This window comes from Engraulis encrasicolus, chromosome 24 (assembly GCF_034702125.1).
Source record: "Engraulis encrasicolus isolate BLACKSEA-1 chromosome 24, IST_EnEncr_1.0, whole genome shotgun sequence".
In the NCBI taxonomy this organism is placed as follows: Eukaryota; Metazoa; Chordata; class Actinopteri; order Clupeiformes; family Engraulidae; genus Engraulis; species Engraulis encrasicolus.
The window spans coordinates 29,965,266-29,980,265 of record NC_085880.1 but is presented as its reverse complement, the minus strand read 5'-3'; the positions used below and the strand labels follow the sequence as shown (position 1 = coordinate 29,980,265).

General features: G+C 43.9%; 1 protein-coding gene across 1 annotated transcript in view; it reads right to left on the bottom strand.

Annotated features, from left to right (window-relative positions):
- The window catches only part of ubr2 (ubiquitin protein ligase E3 component n-recognin 2), a 56,415-nt gene that overhangs the window by 39,384 nt on the left and 2,031 nt on the right, over positions 1-15,000 (bottom strand). Inside the window, exons 2-4 of the mRNA XM_063191141.1 lie at positions 9,491-9,750; positions 3,227-3,305; positions 43-153 (exon numbers count right to left, since the gene is read on the bottom strand). Of these exons, the coding sequence (XP_063047211.1) occupies positions 43-153; positions 3,227-3,305; positions 9,491-9,750 (450 nt within the window). The remainder of the gene's footprint in view (positions 1-42; positions 154-3,226; positions 3,306-9,490; positions 9,751-15,000) is intronic.

Here is a 15,000-nt window from a genome sequence, read left to right as displayed (position 1 = left end):
GCGTTTGCGTGAGACAGAGAGGGAGAAAAATAATGTGTGTACCTCCTGTGAGCTGTCACTGATGCTGGGCTCGTGTTTCTGACAGTAAGGGCCCTCTTTCCAAGCTTCTGCATCCCCACAGTCACAGAAGCCACCACCGCCGGAGGTTGTCATCTGCAGATAGGCACACACATTTGCACAACACACACACAGATCAATGTCTATGTCTCTGCAGTCACAAAAGCCACTATCCCAGAGGTTGCCATTGGCATATGAACGCACACACACACTCACACACACACACACACACACACACACACACACACACACACACACACACACACACACACACACACACACACACACACACACACACACACACAAGGTCAGATTAGACTTCTGCAACTGCGCTCGTCAAAAGTCGCGTGGGAGTGGCCACGAACCAACTTTGTATTCATGCATCTGCGAGATCTGCGAGGTCCGAGATCTCGTTGCGAGCCACATTTGAAATTGCGCGATTACCTTCACTACATTGAAAGCATTGCGGTCATTAAGCAATGTTGCTTTCTAGCCCAGTTAGTTAGGTATTTTACACACAAATTGCAAAGACAATGTACTGGTATCATTATTTGACATACCCAGTCTGTTTTCACGAGCAGAAAATGCAAGCATGTAAAGACAGTTGATTCTGCCTATGTGTGTTTACTTTCGGTGGAGGAAGCTATGATGGTAAAACCGCAGGCATTGTGCCGAGTGTTCAACTGATGCATTGTTTGTTACTTAGCTTGTAGCTTTGTGTATTTACACACATTTACACACAAGGCATTAATATAGTTTTTAACAGAATACAGCTCCTCTGCTCTCGCAAACTACCGGCATTGTGCTGCCACAAGAACAAGGAAGTAGCGAGACGACCAATCATAGCGCCTTCTTGTCTGCTTCCTCCGCGTCCGTCCGACGGATAGTTAGACATTTTTCGAGGCACTCGACGACGGGCGCAGAGCCTCTGCGAGGGGGGCGTGGACTCGCACAGACAGAAGACGGACGGACGCAAAGGCTATGCGTCCGAAGCATAAATCTAGCTTTACACGCCACGAGCAAGTGACAGACACATTCACAATTATGGCACTACTTTCCTCCCCTATTAGTGTATGTATGCATGCGTGTGCCAGGGTTTGTGTATTACTTTACAGTGATTCACAGGTCCCCCCCTTGTCTGTGTGAATTTTCAATACAGGTCCTCATCACCAGACTGTGTGCGTGTGTGTGTGCGTGTGTGTGTGTGTGTGTCCTGGTCACTAATGAGATCAAAGGTGATTCTGAGAGCCTCTGCTGAGTGAAAGCTGCATGCCCATATGGACGGGCTTCTGATCACACAGTCACACACACACACACACACACACTAGGCCTGGGCGATATGGACAAAAATGTATATCACGATATGGATTATTTTATATCACGATAGCGATATGTATCGATATAGCCTTAAAAAAACAAACAAAAAAAACATAATCAACCAGTTTGGCGGACAGGGTCGAAAAAATCTTTCATTGCCTGTTTTCACCAGTCATCTCGTTTCCCAATGTGAGAGTCCCACGAACCAAGAACACCACAGATGCGCAAATTGCGGCCATAAACAGCAAGGTTCACGTTAGCCAACTGTGGCCGGACATTGGCATGAATGACCGGCAAAATAAAATGTGACTGGACAAAATGTCTGACAAAAAATGACTGTAATTAGTCAGTAAATTATATTAGCGCATTTTAAATAGGCCTACTTAATGTTACAAAATACCAGTAGGCCTAATATGAAACTGAACAAAGCTGAAAGTATTTGTGAATAGCCTATGTAAGAACTTGTTATAAACAGCACGCAATAGCCTATTGCTTGCTCTCGTCCCCACCAGCGTTGTCCCCAACCACGTTATGCTTCCCAATAATCACTTGACTCACGCTGGTTGCTGTCGAGGAACAATTCTGTTTGTTGTATTTTTACCAATATATCAGTGAACACAACAAAGGGCATTGCATTTGCAAAACCGTTTCATGCCCAGAAGTCAAACCTAACTGTTTGGGACTCAATGGCATGCGCAGCATCATAGCATCGAGTCACTTTAACTTTTAGCCTACCTCTGCTGAAAAATGGTGGTGGATTTCCAAGTAGGCTACAGAGGGTCAAGTTAAACATTTCAGAGAATGATGTGCTCACAAGAAGTCCCAGTGAAAGTGCACGAAGGGCTTTATAACTGTTTTCATCACCGGCCAAAATGTGTAGCCCATAGTGCGTCGTACGGAACGTTTCAATTCCATTACTTTCGAGATCCGTTGAGCAGCGGTTGTGTAGGAGAGATGCGCTTCACAGAAGCGCAAGGGGGAGGGGGGCTCGGGGGGGAGGTCTCGTGCTCAGAATATACAAAACAGCGCAGGTAGGAATGCCAAACTTCACCGCAGCATCTAGTTGGCTCATTTTTGGTAAGTTGTCCAACGCCTTTTTCCAGCCATGATTATTTCGCACGCTTGCTGCCCGGTGCTCGTCACGTTAGCTGGCAAGGCAGTGGCAAAGACACTTTTCCGGGTACTGCACTCTAGGGGGCGCCAACCGAGGAGTGACTGCAGACTCAAAGTTTGAGTCAAACAGACTGAATTGGCTGCGTGCACTCTCTCGACAGCATACGACCAGAAATAAATAATGGGAGTAAAACAATAAAATAGCCTAGTTTGGCCCACAAGTAGTTTTAAAATTATTTTTTGCACATGTTTACAATCATAAAAGGGCTATATTATGAGGTGAAATTATATTAAAATGTGTATTAGCTGTAATAATGAAAATATTTTTTTATCACGATATAAACGATAGAGGAGAAAGGTCACGATAGACACGTCTCTCTCGTCCTCACGATATGTCTCGTCATATCGCCCAGCCCTAACACACACACACACACACACACACACACACACACACACACACACACACACACACACACACACACACACACACACACACACACACACACACACACACACACACACACACACACACACACACACACACACACACACACACACACACACACACACACACACACTCTATGGCAGCTGGAAATCACACACCTTTCAGGGCCTTCCAAAACAGATTCAGATAGACGTGTATACCACTTAAACAGTAAACATCAATGCCATGTTAGAGCCGTACACTGCAGTACTCCGATAAGACAGCACACGGTGTGTGTATGTGTGTGTTCCTTACCCTGTAGCGATGGTCTTTATGCACGCTTCCCAGGAAACACTGCATACACAACACACACGTGGGGTCAGCAGCACAGTCCCTGTGAAGAGAAACACACACACGCACACACACGAGTATGAGTGGGACAACCAGCATCTTCACACAGCACCGTAAACTGACGCAGAGATGTTAACCACGCTCGCGTGACAACGTGCTTAGACCAATCTCGTGCCATTCCTAAAACAGCATCACACCTCACCCGCAAAACAATGCAGTCTGGCTTACCATGCCTGTGATATGGGATGAAAACAACAGTGCTCACTGCAAGGCTAGCTCTGTGTATTCATGCTATCCATATCCAAGACACTGGCCACCTTTACATGACGTTTTTAATTCATAATTAATCATTCAGAATTAAAATACCTCTGTGGAGTTTACATTGCACTTTCATTTAATTCCGAATTGTGAAGTGTTTACATGATGTTTTCAAAACGGAATTAAGTTAAGTTATTTGGAATTAAATGGGGTTAATTCCGAATTAAATGTCCCATGGAACCAATGCCTGTGTGTGTGTGTGTGTGTGTGTGTGTGTGTGTGTGTGTGTGTGTGTGTGTGTGTGTGTGTGTGTGTGTATATACACACTTGCATGCTTCTTCTTACGCCTGGAAAAAAAGAACATTTGTGCAGCCATTTTTGGAGCAAAAGTACAGAGTCCACCACACATACAATTCCATTTGTTTGGACACAATATATACTTCCTTTCTTCTTAAACTCCAACTCCTCATTTTGTATAACTATAACTCATCACAGGCCAGCAAGTGTCTAGCTGGTAATCTTTCTGGTGCATGTTTGGTACATCCCTATTTGTGTAGATTTGAATTTGAAGCGTGTTATTGGGGTGGCTTTCATAGCTTTGGCTGAGGCACTAAGCTCCTTTGCATGCCAGTGTTTAAACATCATCGGCAGATGCCCATGTCAGAGACACCATGTGACGGCACATAAATATGATGCATCGCTTAATGCATCTTCTGCAGTCATCTATGGCTGTGACTTGAGTTTTTAGTCTGTGGGTTAGTCTCCAAATTTGCAACAGCGTTTCAACAGCATTCATAAATGGTGCATCGGAAAGAACTCTAGCCAAGTTATTGACTCTTTAAGAGACTCTTTTGTCCATTTTATTTGTTTGTTTGTTTGTTTGTGTCTACTGTGTTGTGTCTCCCCTGTTCCTGCCTTCTTTCTCCACCGTGTTCACCTTTTTTGGGGGGAATATAAACATTTGATCACAAAAAATACATGTAAAAATGATATGATCTGGACTTCAAATACATAATTTGGGGGAGTGGTGCATTACTTGACATTTTACAACAGTTCAGTACCTTGTCTGTGATCCCCCTGCTGTGGTCAACCTCAACATCTCTAGTCCTCTCTGCACCAAACAACTTCCACAAGACATTTTAACTCAAGTTACTAACCTAGGAAACATCTTCAGAGTAAAGTTGGAAACCTTGGAAACCAAGACTTCCTCTGGTGCACCACTAGTTCTTTACAACTAAACTCTTTGGATTGAGTGACCTGAGAGACTGAAAATCTTCACAGATATAGGCCACCGAACACATTCATGTTAGTCTTGCCAATGTGTTTAGGGAAAGCACTGTTGCCGATGTGTGCAAGGAAGACACAAAGTACCGTTTTAAAGGAAACCATGAAACCTTTGCAAGGTTGACGTAAGTAAAAACTTTTCAACGCCAAAAGTTTCATGGTGACCCCTTTAAAGGTCACTAAAGACAGGAGTGAAGGGCCAACCCACATCATCACCGGAGCAGGTGAGTGCAGCTCTAGTGCCTGAGAGAAACAAGAGGGTGGATTAGCAGGAAAGTGAAGCAGAGACACACAGAGGCCCTTTACACACTTCCTCAGGCTCAGAGATTACCAAGACTTAACCCGGCCTCAAATTGACCTAGTTCAATGCTCCAGTGCATGCGTGGGTGTGTGTGTGTGTGTGTGTGTGTGTGTGTGTGTGTGTGTGTGTGTGTGTGTGTGTGTGTGTTAGGGCCAGGTCCATTGACACAGTTCATTAGAGCAGGAAAAAAGCAAGATATTAAGTACTAATAAACCCCCTTCCAAAACACTCTGGAAAAACCCAGATCTTAGTCAAATGAATGTGAAGACAGTAACACAGAATGAGTACAGTTCCTTTTTCCCTTGTCTGCATGATCAGCCAATAAGACAATACTGCAGTAACGAGGGGGAACATCATGACATTTCTATTTCACATACACAACTCATATGTGACCTATAAGAGTAGGCTCATCGTGAAGACATTGTAAAAGTGCACTTACCCTTTTCACTTCACTGAACTTGCACTAAATCACTGAGCTGTACCGGCGTACAGGTGTTAGGTATTTCCCTAACCATTTCCCTCTGCCTGACACTTGTTTACGTTCTCTGGTTCGTTATTGTGGATATAAGCATTTGACGGCTATACAGTAACTTTAAATTGTTCAGAACATTTCAGATAAATCAACAGAGGACTCCTTATGAGCATTGACTAGAGTGGTTAAAATGTTGGTTGAATAAGGATTGCTAAGCGTAACACCTTAAATGCCCCATCATCTCTGTAGGCGTCTATACGTAGGCTACAAGTACTGTTGAAGAGCTTCAATTAGCTTCAGTGACATTTCCTTTCATGGACATAGTCTACAGACCAGCAACACAGCATTATAATTGTATAGATTGAAAAGCCGTCTTCTCAACAAAGGTGGAAGTAAAAGAAGAAATAAAAAACAAAACGTCATAGTTTCCCTCCAACACATTACATTACATTTGGCAGACGGCAACACAATTAACTTCACTGACAAACTGGTGTGCAGTTACTATAGAGCAGGGGTGGAGCAGGGTCTTATCCGGCCCACAACATCATTTTAACATCATGCACGTTCACATGAAATATGACATGTTTTGTGGAGAAATGTTAGAAATTACATTTGCAAAACAATTAAGTTATATTTCCAGGGGACCTAGTGAAGGTGGGGTCTATTGTAAAGGTGGCTGCCTTCAAAATAATCCTTAAATGCAGGGTGAAATCCAGGTTTTACATTCATCTGAGTAGGTTGGATGACAAAATTTCACAGATTCCCTTTCGAAATACAGTATCTTGTGTCATTTTATCTGCATCCGTCTGATTTCATTCTGTGGCAACTGCTGCCATGCTGATAAAGGGAACACATTCTGCCATTGCATGACACTGCAGTGAAAAGACCCGGCGGCAGGGCTTGACATTTACTTTTTCACTTGCAGGCCACTGTGGCTAGTGGTTCTCCCGAGTCACTAGCCATCCAGCTATTCTACTAGCCACAAATTAGATTTTTTTTTTTTATCATGACACTGTACATCTAACCTCAGAAGATGAGGTGCTTAAAGCAAGAAGATGAGTGCATGGGTTTCTACATGGAAGTAAAACAAACAAATAGAAACTGAGTACCTGAGCTTTTTCTTGAACTTAAATACAAACAGTTGATACACAAGGGGCAACGTGCAGAAAGTATGCTATTCTGATATGTTATACCATAGAATAAGCTATCTGGCAAATTGGCTAGTGACACTGAACTTGTTACCAGCCACAGCCAAGTTTCACCAGCATTTGGCTAGTTGGCAGGTGCCAGTGTCAAGCCCTGCCCGGCGGCATTTCATGTCGGCACAACATGAAGCAGGAGTGACAGCAAAGGGCACTCAAAACACTACAGCCATTATACTCCAGTAGGCCCACTTCAACACTACCCTTCATTCTTTACTATTGTGCAAAAGCGCCACGCAGAAAAATCCATATCCATCTCGCATGCAGCTCCTTCACGTTTCAACAAGGGCCCTCTGCATAAAAGCGATACCAGCTAAGCTACTGCTTGCCGTTTTCCATCAACTACTGTAAACCAAGTGATACCGTCAATACTGTGAATCATTCATCGTTCATTCACATCGTTTGTCAAGGTTACCAGAGAGGCTATTGGTCGTCTCAAAAAGACATGTTATCAGCGAGGCTTTCAGCTCTCCATTGTACGTGCAAATCAAGTGTCCCTCTCATTCACATCGTTTGCCAAGGTTACCAGAGACACGATTGGTCGTTTTAAAAAAGAAACGTGAGACGTGAAGCCAGCTGCTGCGACATTTCATGACGGCATTTCCCCCCCTGTGGACGTTACGGCATGGTCTACTGCTCTACTGGCGGACTGACCTAAAGCCGACCCAGACAACCGGAGTCATCAACATGACAAATGCCCAGCAGGCAGCTTGATTTTCATCAGTGCTAAAATAAATTGACTGCGGGACATAAAAACTGACTTTGTGAAAGTGACCCATGAGTGTAAGATAGTACTGTCTGCATGTGTGTGTGTGTGTGTGTTGTAAGTTGGTGGGGTGTATACATGCAAGTATATGTGTACAAGTCAGAAGGAAATTGTACTCCTGAAAGCACCAGACATTTCAAAGTCACTATGACTAATAGGAAATGCAGACCTGTCCTACGCGTTCAGGCACCAAAATGCTCTAAACCTTTCAGCCTTGAGTGCATTTTCTGTACATGTTTGTGTCCAGTGTTTGACTTAGTATACAAGCGCACTTAAGTGACCTGACATTCATGTGTGTGCACGTGCGTGCATGTGTCTGCATGCAGAGATGTACCACTTACCAGTACTTGCATGAGAAGGAGGCTTACCCACTTAAGTCAGTGCACAACAGTCGCATACCTCCCAAGTTGAGTTTGTGTGCATGCACACTTGACAGTCCGCATGGCATGTGTAATTACAGGTAAGTGTGTGTGTGTGTGTGTGTGTGTGTGTGTGTGTGTGTGTGTGTGTGTGTGTGTGTGTGTGTGTGTGTGTGTGTGTGTGTGTGTGTATCAGAGCATGGCAACCCGACCGAAGCCCGACGGGCCTGGTCGGAACCCGACGGGCCGGGCCGGGCTCGGACAAAAAAAAATAGAATATCTGTCGGACTCGGGTCGGACTCGGGCTTGAAGCAAACAGACATTGTGAAAATTGTAAGCAACCAGAGGAAACGTTTCAGTTCATGCAAACGGCAGTTTTGTGATTAAAAAATAAATAATTGAATATGCATAAATGAAAATGTTGGTAGGCTACTCGTGCGAGTGATTATTATTGGCTGTATGCGCGCGCCAGTTACCAGTGGCGACATGGACGCTCACTCCCAGTCAGCCGAGTAGGGATGCCTAGTCAACTTGTTTTCTTAAAAGCGCCAAATCAACAGTTGTCAGCGGACGCGTGGTCTTTTGTTGTAGGCCTAGTGTAGCCTAGGCCATGTTTTAGCATGCCGAGGCTGTCTTGAATGTTGAACATAAAATGACGAAGTTTGTCACTGCATTGTTCGCCAAGGATTACATTTCCAGCATGTGCTAGCAAGGAGCATAATATGGATAACTAAGAAGATGCACAAGCTACGTGGAGTAAGGTAGGAGAGGTTTCCTGTTACTACTTTGTCCGCTGTGACATATCATGTCCTTCACGTAGGTTCTTCTTAATTGTTGTCACTTTTACTGTACAGTTGTAACTATGCGCGTGCAACCTTTCCTGATTTGTCATCAGGTGACATCAGGGGAAATGACATTCTCTTGGGGGCCGAACAGGTTCTTCTGGGTTAAATTATAGCCCATCCTTCTTAACGACAAGGAGCAGCAGCTTCACAGGACTCGCGGGGATTTATTTGCATTAACAGTAACGTAGCCTAACAAATGCTTCGATAGCGTGCTGACTGCATCCAAAACGTATTCCCTAGTTTTCGCCTTTCTTATCCTCTCACGCCCCTCCCATGCATTTGGACACCGCACCCAATATCTCTGGTTAGTCTAACCGAAGGAAACATAAGGTGCGCTGTCACGTGTGTGTGTGTGTGTGTGTGTGTGTGTGTGTGTGTGTGTGTGTGTGTGTGTGTGTGTGTGTGTGTGTGTGTGTGTTTATACTTACTATGCGTGCGTAACTAAATTAGGCTACTGCAAATTGCCTCATCCTAACGTCTTTGCCTATCTTGGCTATTTATCACGTGCTATTTTGAGTATGGAGGAGCCCACATAGAAAATCTTGCTTGCGCACAGGTTCTGTTGTTATTACAGTGGTCTCGGGCTTCGGACGGGTTCGGACACAAACATTTTAAATAGTCTCGGGCTCGGGTCGGGGTCGATCACTTTTCTGTCGGCTAGGGCCGGGCTCGGACAGAAAAATACGACCCGAGCCACACTCTAGTGTGTATGTAAGTGTAGGCGTCAACAAATGCATATACCTGCACGAGTAGGTGGGCTCCCCGACTTTGAAGACGTGTCCGCAGAGCTGTGAGGGCTGGTTGTTCTGCTCCAGCTTGGTCAGGCCCGTGGCGGGATCCTCCCCACACAGGTACCACTCCAGCGGGGACTGCAGCAGCAGCTGGGCCAGCAGCTCCTCGCTCTTGGGGTTCAGGTTGGGGCCCTTGCAGTAGATCTGGGGCACGTAACGGGCCAGGTGCTGATACACCTCCCGCGGCAGGTCGCTCACTTGCAGCCATGTCTGTTGGGGGGAGGATTAGGAAGGAAAGAGGAGAACAAAAGGAAGGAGGGTGATTAAGTGATGTGGATGATGATGAAAAATAAAAAGCACTATGAAGGTGCTGAGGTGAGACGTCACCATGTTTGTTTGGCACAGATGTTCATGACCACGGGCCCTGGGCATGGGGGCCAATGTGCTCAACCGCTGCTGTACTTTGGCCAATTTATCACTGAACAGACACAATAGTCTACTCTACACAATGAGGCAACTGAATTGGTGTTCATGGGGCTTTTTCCCACCATTATTTACATAATACATTTCGATAAAACAATGGCAGAACAAAACACACAGAGCTGCAAGGGCAAAAACGGACACAACTTCACCTAAAAGGAGATTTCAAGCCTTTCTCTTAGTTGTCCAAGGAACACCCAATGTTTTCAGAATAAGTTAAGACAAGTGCATAAAGAGATGTTCAATTGGCATGGACTGACCCTAACATATGTCAGCTAAAATAAGCTTAGACCTTAAAAATATCAGTGAAAGAAAGCCTTTAATTTCTGATACCTGATGCCTACATTGTTCTATACTGCCTCTCAACCAAGTCCTGCCTCACCTAGTAAAAAAAGACCAAGGTGGGGAACACAAAGTGCAACATAGGGATCAAAACTGGGCTAAATCAATTCCTAGAATGCAGTGAGTGTCCTCAGTCAGTCCTGGGTCACAGGGACATCACATCACACCAAACATTACTATGGGGTCCACAGTCCAAAAGGGCGCTTGGCGTCCCCACTGCTGCTGCTGTCCAGAGCTTCAGATTTCCAACGTGTTCCTCTGATCACTCAGATAACCTCCCGTTGTTACCAGCGTAACCATAGAAACGGTAACCGTGTTCCGTCACAATGCTGGTGCTGCTACTGTTGCTGGTGCTGCTGCTGCTTCTACTGTGACAGCTGCTCTCCTGCTGCTTGCCCCCCACCCCCTGACGAACTTAATGACATTGGAGCTGGCCTGCACTTTGCCTAACCAGCAGCCGACAAAAGGCCTTCACATATTAAGCCATTGGGCCTAGCCAACATCAGCGCTCCCAATTCAACACTGCTACCCCGCCCAACCCTACACCACCCCACCTCAGCCCAGTCAGTCAGCTGATCTCCTGTGACAAACAAACCAAACCAGCTCACGTGATCGGGTGGGGTGGGAAGAGGGGGTAACAGCAGCCCAGGCCAAGCCAGGGCAGCACACAGCAGCACAAGCATGCTCCGATGAGCTAGAATGAAGAATTAAAAGCTCAGCTTGCCTTGCACTGGAGCTGATATTGAAGACCAACCCTTAAGCTACAAGGCTACAGTACTTTTAGTTATCCGCTTGTGCATAGTCATAATGCCACATTCCGTTTTCACTCACGTGCACAAAAGGGACAAATGAATAGCCTGCCTACGACATGAGGGCTAATAACCCAATCCGCTTGGGACTAAATGAAAGGAAAAGCAATGCTCTGATACCATGGGGTCATTTCATGTGAAATCAGACACTTTGGGGCCCGACCGACTGACACAGTTTTCAGTTTAACTTGGTGTGCCTTTTTAGTGGCAAGGTAGATCCCCAGAACTGCCTTTTTGTGAATCTGACACCAATATTGAGAGAGAAACAGACTAAAAATGTTTTAATGAAGAGGGTAGGACAATATACATTTATCTTTGATTATGTCAGTCAATTGAAGTCACACAATGTTGTTTTTTGTTGTTTGGAAGCTCTTTTGTGGCTCTACAAATGACATAAACCTTATGGAATATAACAATCATCCGAATATCAATCATGAGATGTTCAAAATGGAATATCAAAAGAGCTATATTTTTAAGTGGCCAATATCTTGTCTAAACCTAGCCAGCAATGTCTTGAACAGCACATGAAAATATGGCGTTTCCACATTCTAGCTTATAGGGTGAAATGAGTTGTAGTTAAGTAGAAATGGAGTAGTGTTAGAGATTACCCCACCTGATACGCTGCCCCAATTAGCATTACCATTTTGGGTGGTGTGTTAGTTGGGGTACTCATGTCAGGTGGTGTACTCTCCTCTAACACTACTCTATTACTACTTCATTACAACCTTTAAAGGGACACTGTGCAGGAAATGGTCAAAAAAGGTACTGCAACTATGTTGCTCATTGAAAATGTGTTGTCTAAGGCCAAATTTTATCTTTTCATGAAAGTTTACTAAGTAATAAATTAATATTTTATAGTATGGCCGAAGTACAGTCATTTTTGCAGCTAAAAATGGCTATTTCTGGAAATTCAAAATGGCGGACCATGGAGAAGATCCCCCTTTTCATGTATGAAAATGTATTTTTTCCAGTCTTAATGAATACTTAGAAGTTGATGGTGGTGATAAGTATTCATGAAAAAGGAAACATTATTGAATGGGTAGCATGAATTCTGGAAATAAACAACTAAAAATCTATTAGCTCTACAATGACTCAAGAACCAAAGACCACACTTCTTGAAAATATGTCCATGTATTTGGTCCATTGGTCCATGCTGTTGAGCATGGAGCCAGAAAAGAGCTTTCAAACAAGATCATCTTTGTACAACTTAAATTGACTGATATAATCATGAATGGGTGTATTGTGGCCTACCCTCTTAAGACTTTCTTAGCCCGTTTCTTTTATTGGTGGCAGATTCATGAAAATGCAGTTCTGGGGTTGTACCTTGCCACTATTTAAGGCACACTAAGTTCAGTTAAAATCTGTGTTGGTGGTGCCCAAAGTGTCTGATTTCACTCACACTCACACACACACACGCACACGCACACGCACACGCACACGCACAAGGCTTGTACCAGACCAACCTCTGGACCTGGAAGATGTGTGTGCGTGTCCCACTCATGGAACTACTTCTCTTTCCAGAGACTGAGTCATGCGTCTGTTCTCTGCCACCACACAAGTATGTGAAAACAACAGTGGTGGCTTTCATCAGCACAGGCACAAACAAGACGCAACAACATGTACAAAGTACCAGAGTGATACGGTTCTAAATGAAGCCCGTTTGTCAGCAAATCTAAAAAACTGTGCAAGTGAACCGAGCACAGAACTAGAGGTGCGCAATATGGCAAAAAATACAGTGCAATCAATGCATAAAATTCTAAAGAAAAAAACCTAGATTCATGAAACTGAATTCATGCTAAATTCCAACCAATACTAAACCATGATTAGTAGCAACGTTCTTGATCTCTGATAATTTAAGGGTTACAATTAACTGTTCCAAGACACTTATATATATATATACACAGTGTATATATTTTAATGTATTTCCTAGCCCTACACATAACCCTACTGTGCTGCAGTAGGCTAATAAGGCTGTGTGTCCTCCATTCTTCTGGCCTAGCAGGGGGTGGTGGGTGCTGTGTAGGCTATGCTAGAATGCCCTCAGGAGGATCCTGGTAAAGAGGATTGAGGATGGCTGGGTGACCTACCTGCCGCCTTTGTGGTCCTGGAAACATACCAAGGTCACAAGCAACTTCACTACCCATTTCCTGAATTATCTGCACACCCCTTAACCTTACATCATTCATTATTATTTCTTCAAAATTCATTAGCCGAATTATTCAGTATTAGTTATTTTTTTTAAATTACACATTTAATAAATGTATTCAAATGTTTTGAATATCGAATTTAGGTACAGTATGCCAGCTGCCAACAGGATGTCACAATGCAAGCGTTTTTGGTTGCAGTCAATAGGGAATGCACAGCAAAGCCAAGAGTTGAAAGCCATTTCACAAGATCAAAATGGCCAACAAGGCTGTGTATGACTGCAATATTACTGATGCGGGGGTGGGGAAGAGATAGACCACAAAGTCTGCCTCCTGATAATGTCTCCAGCGACAGGACACAACAAAACAACTGAAATTGCTTCCATCCACACCTCCCATTGTCTGTGTCCTTCTGTCAGCATTAGAGCCAATTCACACCTTAGCCAGACACCTTTCCAAACTTCACAGAAAATACAGACCACAGACTGCCAGGATGAATGAGAAACAAGTGTATTACCTCATGCAATGCAACTGACCTCCTGAATGGAAACAGGCACACTCTCAGAATTCAGTCGCTGGCTGGACTTGCAAAATGAAAAAGAAAGCTCCAGTATTGAGCCCCAAGTACAGTATTTTGCTGGACATTTTATATTGGCCCCCTATGTGGCTATAATCACATCGTGTGATTACCGGTAAGTTAGTGTACTGTTCTATTCAAGACCAAAATGGAACGGGGTATTGCAGGAAGAAACGCTTGTTACATTGTCTTATTTAATGGTTGTTATTTTGTCTTATTTGACTGACTGACACGCACACAAATAGTCTCTCTCATATATAGTACAGTCTCATGAAAGGCTCAGGGTGGCTATCAAATTTCAGCTTTCACTGTGGTCATTACACCGTCAGTACAGACAGTATCCAGTGTTCTCCAGGCTTGTGTGTGTCTCTCTCTCTCTCCCTCCCTTTCTTTCAGCCTACCTTTGCGCACAAGGTGAGGAGAGGTACTGTGTTCACCTCAACTCTAAGGTACAGTGTACTGTAAATGCACAATGTTTGGAATAGACCTATACTGCTACGTCCTCTTTTTTATTTTATTTTTAATGGAGAACGGTTAAATTGTTACATAAACTGTGACCAGATTATCATACTCATTTCACTCAGGAGCAGTAATGAAAATATTCACTTCTGTTTCAGTTTTATGGTGGCAGTCATTCCTCTGGAGTGAGTCAGCCACTGCAACCCTGTCCCGCTATGCATCATCACCAAGCAGCTAAAGCAGCCATGCCAGTGTAACACAAGCCAGCACACAGAAAGGCAAGGGTATCAGTCTACCTGTGAGAAATGACACAGCAGGTTCCCCACCTATTCTTCACATTCCTGGTTGCATACCAGTCTGCAGAAGCCTATACCAGAGTTCGAACTCTTTCATTGACAACATTTGAAAACTTTTACCTGACTTTTTCATGACGCAAAGTGTATTTTCCATGACTTCATGGCACCGTATGTTTGTAGAATGTTGCATAGCCTACTTGTAGGGCTAAATATGATATGTTAACCCTTTCCACTCTATGGTATGTTTTAACTTACCATTGAAAACCATTGAAAACTGCCAAGGCATTCATTGCAGCATGCAGATTCTGCATTACAGAAGCATACATTTGAAAATATTCTAAATAGCCTGGTGATAAGGCTATTAACTTAGGTGTTCAAACTACACTAACATTTCATTGAATGTACAAACTTCC